General features: G+C 32.3%; 1 protein-coding gene across 3 annotated transcripts in view; it reads right to left on the reverse strand.

Moving 5' to 3' along the window:
• Positions 1–2434: 2434 nt before the first annotated feature.
• The window catches only part of LOC110027146 (probable anion transporter 6, chloroplastic), a 141725-nt gene continuing 129686 nt past the window's right edge, over positions 2435–14473 (reverse strand). Inside the window, exons 12-15 of one of the 3 annotated variants that reach the window (XM_020728457.1) lie at positions 3402–3543; positions 3242–3294; positions 2946–3032; positions 2435–2843 (exon numbers count right to left, since the gene is read on the reverse strand). In XM_020728457.1, coding sequence (XP_020584116.1) covers positions 2751–2843; positions 2946–3032; positions 3242–3294; positions 3402–3543 — 375 coding nt within the window. In that variant the 3' untranslated portion in view covers positions 2435–2750. Of the gene's footprint in view, positions 2844–2945; positions 3033–3241; positions 3295–3400; positions 3544–14473 lie in introns of those variants that run through there. The other 2 variants (XR_002294305.1, XR_002294304.1) reach the window with 2 other exon arrangements.

The raw sequence follows: 14473 nt of genomic DNA on the forward strand, positions 1-14473 counted from the left end.
TAAGATTTTACTTGAAGGCGCCAAATGCAAAAGATTCTATAACTCGAGCTCCTCTCAATATGTCATATTTCTTTGTTTGGGTCGAGAATCGAGAGTTATAGGAAAAGTTACATATTGAGTTATATGAATAAGAAAATTATACACTCAGATCACTGATTGTAAATTAAATTAGGCGTGCAACTTTCTTATATAATTAGAGTTGTAATTGCCTCGATAAAAATTCATCATTCTATGTTATTGAATTTGGTGAGTACTTTATGAGCTTGGGAAACTGTGAGTAAGCTTGGTGAGTTCACTACTTCAACTTGTTGGTTTTTTGGGTTCAACAACAGTCGAGTTCACGTGGAGTTGTGAACTTCTTCAACTGATGAGTTCATGTTGAGTTGTGTGGGTTCAACAACAGTCGAGTAAGTTTATTATAAGCACAACAAGTTCACAACGAGCTAGGTGAGTTCACTACTTCAACATGTTGGTTTCGTTGAGTTTATAACTACTCAAGCTAGCTTGAGTGCATTCACACTTTATTGGGCAAGCAAAATGTCGAAACATTCAGGATTTTTGGGTGTGCATCCTATCTCGTTGGAGAAAGAGAACATTCCATTATAAAGTAAGAACAATGAGATCTCTAATCATGATCCACACAAGTAAATCGCTTTTTTTCTCGACCTCCGACTTCAAAGCCCTTGCCAATTTCATTGCAGAAAGAAGAGAACTTAACGCCAATCCGACAATCAATTTCAATAGTTATATATACCATCTCTTGGCATGCACTATGTAAATACAAATAGAGAGAAACCAATGCATTTCAAAGTAGATGGAGTTGGGAGTAGAAAGAGATGGATTGGCTTCTACAAATAGAGAGAAACCTATGGGCTTTTCAAGGAAGCATGAGTTGATTATTTCCCAAAACTAGGCATTCAAGAAGTTTTATTCTATCACTGAAAAGGTCAGAGGTAGACAGTATAAAATCTATCTATTTATTTATTATTATTATTTTTAAATAACATATACATAAGTATATCAAACCTGTCATAAATAAAATAAATGCAATATACATTTAAATTAAAAAAAAAAAACCCCCAAAAAACCTTTAAAAAGACAAGCATGTGAAGAGTGCAGTTTTTAAACATTAAGGTGGTTTCATGGCCTTACGATAGACAGTTTCTCTTAGGTAATAGGAAGGCACAATTATGCTCAAGAGGAATGTAGGGTGAATAGTTCAATAAATCATTAACTAATTCAATTCATTCTTTATTGATTAGGCTACGTAATGTGCTAATTCTGGTCAATACTGTTAAAGTACTAATTAGCATAATTAGAAGTATTTAGACTCTAATCAGTCTAAATTAACGCTATAATCACAAAGCATTCATCATATAGGTTTATTGATATTTTTAGCAACTAAACTGAATATTATGCATAGCACAATTATTCATATAATTATAGGGCTGTAAACGAGCCGAGCTTGAGCGAGCTCAGGCTGGGCTCGTGTTCGGCTCGTTCGAAATAACTCGTCTCGAAATTGGCTCGTTAAAATTAAATTGAAAAAAATAGATGTAAAGTGTGGAATTTGAACCTGGACCAAAAATATACAAAATAAGGAATTAACTACATTACCACATGAGATGTTATGATTTAAACTTAGATATAAATATATATAATATATTATTATATAAATAATATATGTAATATATTATTATATAAATAATTATTTTTTTTTTATTCGAGCTAAAACGAGCCGAACACGAGCGAACAAAGAACTGTTCGTTTTTTTCTTATGCATTTACGTAGCCACACTGACACTTTTATTCGTGTTCGGCTCGTATACTTAACGAACGAGCCGAACACGATCTGTTCGTGAACAACGAGCTTTTTTGACAGCCCTACATATAAAATACTAATCATCATTAAATTAAATCTATCCCTACTCCATATAAATAAAATAAATAGTACTAAATTAACACTAACATAGTTAGTCCATATTAATGAATTGCCTGTTTTATGATACAGTACCTAAATACTTCAATAACTTTATAGATGTGTATAAAAAATGCTATTTCCTGTCAATCTAATTTTAACAATGCAAATGAAAAACTAATACACTGAAAAATATTAAAAAAAAACAAAGAAAGCATCTTCTATTTTAATTTAGGTCAAAAAAAGAGCAACGAGATGGCAAGTTGCTTAGTGATAAATCTCAATGATACAAATAAGAACTTCAATTGCAATGGAAAAATATCTCTTTAGCTATCTTCAGCCAGGCCAAATAACAACATGACAGTGTTAAACAAACATGCCTTTTCTAATCATATTAAATCCTCTTGAAAGGCGTTCAACATTATGGTAATAGCTGTAGAATTGCATGAAACATGATAGAGATGCAGTATCATTTAAATAAATGAAGAGTTAAAATTACAACCGATAGTACTTTTCATTGTATTTCGTAAAAACGAATCCGGACAACATTTTCTATAGAACTATACAGCCCTGATATATACTGCATTACATGCATGCAAAAAAAAGTTATATATACATACATATATTACAGCCTCTTTACCCAACATTTATCCTCTTTATCCTACATCTAACTTCACATTACAAAGCAGATTGACTTTACCTTCCATTTCTCATAAACATAATTAAGGAATTGACAATGCAAGCGCATTCAACTCTACCTCTCCTGGATGAATCACCCATTAAGAAAATTTTGGGCACATCCATCGATTCGATCGCAAAACCAGGAAATCATTCTAGGTGAAGTTTTGAGGCTTACTACTGGCAAATAATAACCATACAACTGTGCCAGTCAGATAGAAGAAAATAGAAGGTGCAAACAGTGATAGCTGCAAAAGAGGTAATGGAAAGAGTTTATGTGCTAAGAAGTTTTAAAGAACCGGACCAGGTAAAAATAGAATTAAAAAAAAAATCAAAATTGAATGACTTACACCCCAAGAATGAGTCAAGTCAAGAAGATAGCCTGTGAGCGCAACGCCCACAATTCCAGGCACTGCCCCCACTGTGTTTGTAATACCCTAAGACAAATCGAATCATAGCTGTCAAAGTCTATTACAATTTATAAGATGGCTACAAATCAAATGCACTAAATGAGAAATTCTATTACACAACATAAAACCTTCTTGGATTAAAGGAGTTCTAAACAAGAAAATTATATTTACATATAAGGTTATTTCCAATCCAAAAGAATAGTTAAGGAAAGGGAATGATTTGCAGCATGACATACCAAAAGAATGCTAGCATATTCAGGAGAAATGTCTTGATGGGTGCAATAAAGTCCTACAAAGACACCAAACATGAGTTTAAAGATTAACGAAAAAGATGATTAATAAGACGCAGCGAAACAGATCACAAAAAAGAAATCATCAGCTAAATCAAAAGGTCACCTGATAGCGCACAGCTTGATAGTGCTAAACCACTAGTAAGTACTACTACAACTTCCCAAGGAGGCAGCCCTAGATCCAAAGAAGAAAGCGTCATGCAAATTGCAGGTGACAAAAAGGCAATTGTTTGGCAAATTTTTCGCACCTACATGTAATAAACAAGTTAGTAATGAAAATAGCTCCCATAAAAACACGCAAATTAACTTAAATTTTGGTTCCACTTAACAATTTACATCATTTTTATTTATGGATCATCATAGCATCCTCTTACAATTTTGAGAAGTTGGAGCACTAGTGCTGAGTTTCTTAACGCAAAATAGCAAAGTAGCTTTGGTAAATCATGTGCCATGTAAGCAATGGAGCAGTGCGGTTCTATCCATACATTTAAACCAAAGGATGTAAATTTCTGTAGTAATCACACAGCCTAGGTTCGTGAGGGCTGTATTTGAAGAAAATTGAACACTCAGACATTTGAGTACACCAGGTTGTCTGTTTTTCATCCAACGAAAGCATTGAATCAGCATAGAGACAGATATCAGTGCTACAACACGTAGTCCACTCGTTCATCAATTTCTTACCATCCCATTATTCCATGTAGTGCACTTGTTCATCAATATTTTACAATCCCCTTATTTCTTGTTTATCTCACAACTAAAAAAAGAAAAAGGTTTATCAGAAAATATGATATTAGCCACAAAGTCACGCATCATTAGTTAATTTCATTCTGACTCCTTCGTTTGAAATTTAGTTTGTTTGAAATAAGCTCGTGTTCAAAATTGTTCATGAAATCACTGTTCGTGTTTGCTTCTTAACGAACGAGCCGAACACTAGTCGAACACGAGCTGTTCGCGAACGACGAGCCAGCTTGACATCCCTAATATTAATATATTTAAATAATATATTATATTAATAATATAACTTATATTATATAAATATATAATATCTATATTAGTACATTGCTAATATAGTATGATAGTATATTATTATTATTAACTTATTATATATTATAATTTCTAAAATTTAACTTTTTTAAATATCATAAATTTGTTATATATAATTATTTAAAATTATTTTATATTTCTAACAATAACGATTCGAACACAAACGACCACATTACTGTTCATTTTTGGTTCGTTTAACTAACCGAACGAAAAAAATTTGTTCGCATTCGTCTCCTTTACTTATCGAACAAATCGAACCCGAACTCATTAACGAACCGAACACGAACTGTTCGCGAACAACAAGTATTTTTGACAGCCCTAATGGGGATGATTCTTTCTTTGCTATTACTACTGCATGCCAGATCAAAAAGAAGTTCAATAACTGCACTTCTTCCTTCAACGCAAAAAAACACCATACTAAACTTGTTATCCTTTTCATTTCAAAATTTGTTTGCACTGCAACAGTATTTGACTATGATTACAAATAAAAAAGTATATGAAAAGAGAAGAGATCATAAGGTTACAGCACTTTTCACTCTATTCTTAGCCTTCAATGAACAAAATTACTTAATATCTGAAAATGCCTTCCCACGTAAGCCTTATTCAAGGCACAAAACTCGTATTTCAAGTTTCATTTATTCCATTCTAAGACATCAATAGAGCATACTCTTGAGCGACTGCATTCTGATGAGAGCATCCAATCAATGAAATGATTAATTAGTTATTTTTATCAGTGATTTATATTTAAAAACTAAATAGGTTTTCTTAAAATGTATTTGAAATTATCCATGAGATGGATAAGATGTAATTAAGCAAGCACCTCTCTCACACTCTCTCGCTGTCACTCTTGCCCCTAAGTGCTCACCCCAATGCACATCTCCTTGTCAATTAAATCAAAATTAATTGAGATTGCTGCACTAATTAATTATTAATTATTAGTTTGTGAAGCTAATAAAATAAAACAAATTCTATTTAATTAGTTAATCACAAATAATACTAATTTATTACAATTAATGTCTTTTTAGTTGATTAATATTAATTTTAAGATCAATTAATTCTTTTAACTAATGCATACTATTTAATTAATATGAAGTAATATTAATTATTTTAAAATATAAAACCCTCATCTTCCTCCCTAAAATTCTCGAAACCCTCTCCGAACAAAGAAGCCAGCTAGTCATAACAAAATGCTCGCTAAAGAAGGGATCAATAGGAGTAGCAATGTATGAAAAAGAATTTATGAGACTTGACCAATTAAGTTAAATCCACCCAATGACAAAACTCACTAAATTTTGATGTAAGGCAAAATGGACCAGAAACAGGATTTAAGATTTTGTTAAAATTAAAATGGTGATTTATGCCTTTAAGAAGAATTTAGCAAAATTTATGCCTTAATTGTACATAAATCTTGTTATCAAACATCCCTTTATACTCTAAAATTCCTCTCCTCAAAGAATTGCAACAAATAAGAACCCAAGGCCTTCCAAATTTAACCTTCCTGCATCAGATTTCATAACAAGATGGGTAATAATAATCTTTTAAAATTTAATTAATTTAACTTAATAATAAATTTTCTTTAAAAAATACCTACTCACAATACCTGTTTCGCAAGTGTCATTCGATCATAGCTCGCATAGCCTGTGGGAAGGGGATTTATCCTCTCCCTAGTTCATTCGATCTCACCGCACGAGAGTAACGAGCAAGAGAAGAGAAAACAAGAGAGATGGACGGTGATGTTGTGAGCAAGAAGAAACCTGTACCCTAATCAAAGGAGGGCAAGATGAGATCAAATCAAAAAGGAAGAGGGTTCAAGTGTATCAAGCATGTTTTCTTTATGTCATCCACGGTCCAAGGCACGACGTGCGAAGAACAATGTCACTGCCCAACCCATTGGCTGAAGTTAACTAAGACGGATACAGACGATCGGACGGGGGGCATTAAGTTTTCTACATTTGTTTTTAATAACTAATATTTAACGATTGAAAGAATCACTAAAAAAATTAAATTAAAGCAATAAATTTATCTTATTACAGATTATAAGCGTCTTCTATAAACATTATCTATTCTATTGATCATCTTTTAATAAAATAATTACCAATGAAAAGTTAATTTAAAGTAACTATGAGTTAACCAAAATAGTGAATACTACAATAATACAAAAGAAAAAAAAATGCATGCTAGTTAGCGTTTCATAAGTCAATATAAACATTTCGTATTTTAAAAATAAGATGCTATTCAAAGAATTTCAATATATCAATAACATATTTTATCATTCTATATATGTACATCCATTACATGAGTAATGTCTAAAAATTAAACCAATTAAGGTACTTCAATATCAATAATTTTTTTTTATTTACGTGCACGAGTACCTTAGCATTCCTCTGCTAGTACCATAAAAAGATAATTTCATCATAATATACAAGCAGTCAATAAAACATATCATTCATATACTCATCTCATTCAACACACACACACACACAACAGTAACAATTGCATGATAGTCAATAAATAGCTTGTGTAAGTATTATTAATCGCAAAATGGTTGAGGAGAAATAAAATATTGCTATAGATTAAAAGTACGAGCGCTCACCTTGATGATTTATTTATTTTTGGATTTGCTATGATCAATATTCTTCATACCATACCATTTATTTTTGGATTTGCTATGATCAATATTCTTCGCTTGTCTATAATTAAATCATTCAAATAACAAACTTTAATTAATTATTCTCCATACCAATGAAACTTATTAGCATGCAAGCTTGAAAAACCAACCGTCCAATATTATGACGTCTGTCATTTCTTAGGCGTTGATGCTCAAAGACAGAGAAATAGATCATTTTCTCTCGAAGTAATTGACATGAGGCAAAGAGTACATCCACGTTAAGGGTCTGGAGAAATTGCACCCATTGTTCCTCCGTCCGTACTCTCGACCCCGCCTTCTTTCTGATGTGATCCAAGGTAGGTCGCCACGGTCAGTCAGTAGATGGACTCCATTAAGGATCGAATGGTTCAAATTGAACGACAATTGGAGCAACTTATTAAGTGACATGCCAGAATAGTCTCGAGCGGAGCAATGCTGAACAACAACATAGACGATAATATAAGTAACGTGGGCTGCAAATGGTTTTCAAACCCTTAGTTAAGATTGTTTTCGTGTTTATGTATCTACCAAGATGAATGTAATAGTAAGTGGTAGTTTATTACTTTATATTCATTAGCATAATTTGTAACTATCAATCATGGTTTTAAGATTTTCTTCTCTGAAAACATCATTCACATTTTCTAAATTTGATACTTTCTATGCAGGTGTACCCCAGTTTTACTATGGGACTTATAATTACATGTTCAATATAGTGATTATTACTCGGTGGTAAAGTTGGCGAACAAGTGTGAAAGTAATGATTTCGAAATTGTGAGTGAAATTAGAGAAGAGCATCTGAAAACTATATAGCATATTGTGAATCTTTCTAATATGTTTGAAATGTAGCATTGTCTGACACTTTTGAATTCCATCTTCATTAAACATAACAAATTTTGCCCTTATGTCTACGCAAATTTATCTTTTTTATTAAAATTGCTCATTTATTTGTTTAAAGTCTATATAAAAATAGAATTAAAGTCAAACACAACATTACAGTTTCTGTCGCAATATGAATAGCAAGATGTCTTACTTACTGATATGCTTCGACGGAAGGTTATGCGTAGCAGATGATTTCACCCAAACTTATATTGGCTGAATAAATCAAGCAATGCAACTATCACAACTAATGACATTAAATTAACTAAAAAAAAATATCACGCCAAGCTAGTTCAACACATACGATAAATTTGGTTTGTCGGCTTCCATTGAATGATGAATTTACCGCAACTCATATTGAAGATGGTGAGTCATATGAATTTCTACACTTAGAAGGTACTAAACACAATAATATTCTATGTGGAGGTTGAATCCTTACATGTCGAGGACATCAACATTAATTTAACCTCACATCAGCCTGCAGGGCAACCTGAAAGGGTGACTGAAATTTGGATGTTTGTAACCTATACATGTAGTAATTGAAGATTTCATTCAGAATTTACAATGCTACTTGATTTATAAATCATTTGACAAACAGGTCCTCTCCACGATCATTGAGCATGTACGAAATTGGATGCTCCAACCAACATGATCAAACAATAGTTGATAATGATGTCCGTCGGTCCATCGATCTATCACATTCATTTCAACTTTATATTAGCAGGAATGTCAAGCTCTTCATCAGAGAATTATGTGCTGGCGCACGTATGGATATTAGTGAAAGTGGATATCAAGCTATGGACCACGAGACAAATGAAGACTCAATTAGATCAGAAGGTGGTGAAGGTCCTGGTGTACCACAATGTGAGATTAAGGCGATGTTACCAGGGCAAGATATATTCACCAAGAATCAATATTGAATGCATATATTCTTGACTTGATGAGGGAGAATAATGAGTATGTGAATCAAATTAGTTCTACTTTGGAGCATAGCACAATTGACAATTTTGCTGCTCCATCCATCTAGTTATCAATATATAAAGAAGATATAATTCTAGAAAAGTTTGAAGATGGGATGATATTTTCTAGTAAGTAACAACTTTAATGTGTATTAAATGGATGACAAAAAGTTAGAAATATCGAGTATCGAAAGGCCTCATCTAACAAAAAATGCTTACGTACAATATGTACAATACAATAGCTCACCACGTCCATGTCATTAGCGGCTACATGCTTAAAAAAATAGTCATTTATGGGGGGCATGAAAGATTTCTTCAGTTGGACCATCACATATGTGTATTTGTTCAGTTATGTCGAACGATCATCAAACTATACCTCAAGATTTATTTGTCACTACAAATGTGTTATTTTATGACAACAACATGATTTAAAGCTAAAAGAAATTATTATGCGTATGAAATCTAAATTTAATGCCCGCATTGCATGCATTAAAGCTTGGGATGCATGGAGAAAGATGATAAAATTAATTTTTGGGAGTTATGAAGAGACTTATTGTTCTTTATTTCATATGATGGAAGTTGTGTGTACAATGAAAGCCGGATCCGTCTACAGGAAATAAGTTAGCAACAATACACACTTTCATGAAATTTTTTGGGCATTGGAGCCAAACATACATGGATGGAAATTCTGTCGACCAATAGTTAATGTTAATGGGACATTTATTTTAGAAAAATATAGAAGAACTCTACTAATTGTCGTAAGTATTGATGAAAATTGTGGTCTCTTCCTTCTAGTGTTCGCAGTGGTTAAGTCTTCATGGTTATGATTTCTACAACAATTACATGATCTAGTTGAGCCAGTTTGATCTCATGCAGATATTTACATAATATTAGATAAACTTTCTAGTCTACTTAGAGGATGTAGATAGATATTTCCTTGGGCTCCACATAAAAATTGTTTGCGACATATACGAGAGAATTTTAAGAGAGTATTACATCGTCTCAACATTGTTGATGTTCATACTATTTGTGATAAAATGTACTGGGCAGAAAACACTGATGAGAAACATACATTCAATGGACATATGAATGCGATGAAGAATGTTAAAAAAGAAGAATTTTATTGGCTAATTAATCGGGCTATTAAAAATGGTCATTAGTGTATAATGATGGGTATAGATTTGACATTATGACCACTAATGCTTCCAAATATTTCAATAGGGTTCTAAGACGAGATCGAGGCCTCCCAAATCAAGGTCTAATATGTTCAATTTATTAAAATTTAGTTACATTATTTCTAAAACATTCCAACAATGTTTCATAGTGAATTAAATCAGATAATACATAGTTTGCTCCTCGTAAAAGAGTGGCTTTGCAAAGATTTGAACGTGAAGCCCGACAATTTTCATAGCCAATATGTACCAACTTATATGAGTATCAAGTCTTTAATATGAGCTCCAATACATTTCAAGTGGACATACCAGTTGCTATTTCATATGAAGCCACAATTATATCAGGTCTCAATTATAGTTGGACATTTCAACCAACTTATATGAGTATCAAGTCTTTAATATGAGCTGCAATACATTTCAAGTGGATAATATCTCATCAAAATAGTGGACATTTCAAGTCCGCGCACGTGTAAGAAGCCACAATTATATCAGGTCTCATGTGTAAATTCAATTACAGTCTTGGGGACCAGAAATTTAGACTAAATAGCTTTCGTCTCGAAATATTTTTCCATAGAATTATACAAGCGGACATACCAGTTGCTATTTCATATGATACCAGAGAAAGATATATGGTCACCACATGATCATAAAAAAGGTGTGATACATTTACTCCCTCCTCTATTTAGAAAACATCATGATAATTTTGATAATAATATCATTAATACCCAGACGGAATGAGGATAAAGTACGAGAAGTGCCTAAAAGTAATCTGCCAATGTATAGAGACAATATTGATGGATTAATGCAGAGCCATGTATACTTGTTTTTATATAAATTATAAATATTTATATATTATTTATCCATTTTATAATAAATCATAAGATCTAAACGTATATGTTATTTGGGCACTGTATTTTAATGATATTATAGTGGGTCATCTGAGATTTGTCTTGAGAATATGAAAATATGTACAACTCATGCTCCTCTTATTAGCTGGAAGTATGTGGAGTGACAACTTCTAGCTCAAGTCATGCGACAATTTGCTAGTGTACAGTCCACAACAATTGAGCATATAGACCGATCATTTTGAAGGATTGATGGCCGAGGAAAACTAGATACACACTGGATGCATTATTATCAAAATTATATTGTTTTATGGAACAACCATCAGACCTCATATTACTATTGAACCCACCTTTGGGCGATGAAAGTGCATAACTGACACATTACTTGCAATAGTATAGATCCTAAGCATCAATCTACCTATTACAACAGTCTACTGAACCACCAAATATTTACTACACTAGGACACTTGGAGAGAGATTAATGATGTGTATATAATTTATATTTAATTTATACTTGCTTTCTCTCATACCTCACCTTGATACAATTAATTATGAATATATACAGGTGGACTACTACATACGACCAAGGGCCTTGCTAGAAGATTCGCTGGTGGCCATGACAAAGATGTCATAGCAATGCAAGAAGGTTACGATGAATTCACAGGACTTTCCAACTGTGAATCGATCACTCCAATATTCATTACATAGCGCTTGACCAATTAACAGAACAAGCTTCCCAATGATCAACTTCTAATATTCTACGACAGTCACCAACAAACTTCACAAGAGGATTGATTGTAGAAGCTCTGAGAAGAACTTTTGCTTAGTTCTAATCCCTCAACATATGCATGACCCTCAACATATCAGAACTTTCAACATCACATGAGCGTCTATCTTATGCTCCACATTGCACTACTTCTAAGAGTGGACACTTGGATTTTTAATTTCATTTTTGACCTAGGTACGGTGGACCTCTACTCTACATGCAACAAGAGATTCCAGTTATCGCATCAACTGATGAAGAGATAATAAAATAAAATGAAGAGGAACGCTAGACATAAAAATGACCACTACGAGCGCTGTCAAGATATACTCCAGAATCAGGTGCTATTCGACCACGCCAAAGAAGATAGATATTGTATAATTTTTAAATTAATGTAAAATTCATTATTATTTCAATGAAAACTGAAATTATTTTAGAATATGTGTCATTCAAAACTTTTAATTTTGAAAGTTCAAATTTATTAGAGTAGATTATTTAAACAATTTAAATTAATTTCAATATAATTTAAATACTTTAATTTATATTTTCCTTCAATTAGCATAAATTTATATTTTTTTAAAATGAAAAATTTATTTATATAAAAATATTTAACTTAAATTAATATATCAATTAATGCCAAAAAAATACGTTACATATAATTCATTAATAAATATAATTTCTTAATAATTTTATTTAATTAATACATATAATTCTAGAAGACTTGATACTAATTTATCCCTACTTTAAAAATTATTTATTATAATTCATTAAATAAATTACTTATTTAAAAATATCATTAAATATAATTTATATTTTTAAATTTATATAATTTTTTAAATTATATAAATTTTAATAAAATTATTAATTGAATTATTTAATTAAATTATTATCATTTTAATATTATAATATATCTTTTATTTTAATTATGTAATCTTAACTAAAATATAATTAATTAATAAAGGTTTAATTTTAAAAAAAAAACTACAGATTTTATTATAATATTTTTTTATTTTTTTATATAATATTATAATATTAATTTAATAAATAAATCGTGGGATAACCCCAAGTTTAATAAAAATATTATTTTTTTAAAACTTGATTGAATCATGTGTTTTTGCCACTTTTCAGGTTAGCTCCTAGTTCCTATTCCCTTGCTCCTTTTTAAAATTTTCCCAAACTAACCACCCAGATTACACCAAACAAACTTCCAAAAATAGCTTAAAAGATTCTCATTTCTGATATATTGGACCTCCCTTAGGGGTGACAATTAGGAAGGTAGATTGTATGTCTGAAAATCAAAAAATTTTCTATCTAGCATTGCCATTTGTCGAGCGTCGGCTCCTCGACCTTATGACCATCTTGGATAACCAAGTCAATCTTGTTGAAGCTCAGCTTAACGCCTACAAAAAAGGTAGTTTGTGAAACCACATCTCCAAATTATATCTGAATGTCTATTACCTCAGACTTAATTCCTTTTAAAATAAATAGCCAATGATAATCCTATTGGAGACTCTCTTAGGCTCAGTTTGAATCATTAGTACCTCTCCCTCATCGGCTACAAGTTGATACTCCTTTCCATGCTCCTTGGGTCTTCATTCTCTATCCCCCTCCAATGACACCTTGTCTGGTGAAATTTATCATTTTCCTGTTTCGGCAATTATATATAATGTTCCCAAAGTAGCTTGAAGCACATCCTAGTTGAGACAGATTTGTGAATGCTAGAAGTCTCCACTTTGTCGACATTCTGAACTAATTTTTCATTTAGCGGGATAGACAAGGATGCTCCACTATGTGTAATCCTACTGCCTGATTCTGGGTTTGAACTATGTTTGAAGGGTGGTATAGACCTGATACTGCAATATTGTCTCCCCACTTTTAGAGCTAAGGCTTGCAAATCCTGCAATGTCCAATATGATTGCAACTGTACCAACTTGCCAATAGACGATATCAATTCACCAAGATATCGAGCTATGGTATTCCTTCGTGCTCCACTAGCTCACATTGCAATATAAGCTGCTTGAACTCAATTGTGTATTCCTCTGCTGAGAGGTCTTATTGTTGTAATTGGTAAAGCCTCAAGAATATAAAATGTCTACAATGTGATGGTTGGTGCTTGCATTGCATTTTCTTGTCATCTTGAACCAGGTAGCAATTTTGCTTTTTTTCATCATGTTGGCGTAGTGGCTTCAAATTTTTCCACAACAAAGAGACACTTGTCAATTGGGGAATCATTGCATTTAAAAACTCGTTTCACAATATGAAGACATTCATTACACTCGTCCAGGTCCATGTTACCGTCCAACTATGGTAAGTCCACCTTGACATTGAAATCACCTTCTCTCCTTCTATATTCAATGCTAAATAAGGCGACATCAACTCTTAATTACTTGAAGCTTCTTGTTGGAAAGAATTCTCTTCATCTCCTTCACCTAGGTGGTCACCGCTGTTGTTTTGTCTGACTTCCCTATGTTGGCTTCTTTCAAAATTAACGAGCTTCTACTGCATTTGGAGGATTTTTTGTTTCATATCCTCCATAGTAAACTTCTGAACATCTATTTGCAGATTTCTCCTGGGCCGCATGGCATCTTTTCCTCCAAATCAGTTTAGGAAAGATGTAAGATTGCAAATAACAGTTGGCCGGGGGTTTAGATTTTGGTGTGTTGGGGTGAAATTTTGTTTAATATAGGAAAGCTGGATTTTGAAAATTTAGGTTTAAAGTTAAGAATTGTGATATGAATGGTTTGCGAATGATGCAAATTTTTTTTTAAATTTGGATTGTGATAAAAAAGTCAAAACCCTAAAAACCTAGGGCTTGCCGGGCTTTGATACCGGATGAAACTGTTCTAGAGCGTATATTTGGTATTTATGAAGG

Source organism: Phalaenopsis equestris, unplaced genomic scaffold (assembly GCF_001263595.1).
Source record: "Phalaenopsis equestris unplaced genomic scaffold, ASM126359v1 Scaffold000417, whole genome shotgun sequence".
Classification (NCBI taxonomy): Eukaryota; Viridiplantae; Streptophyta; class Magnoliopsida; order Asparagales; family Orchidaceae; genus Phalaenopsis; species Phalaenopsis equestris.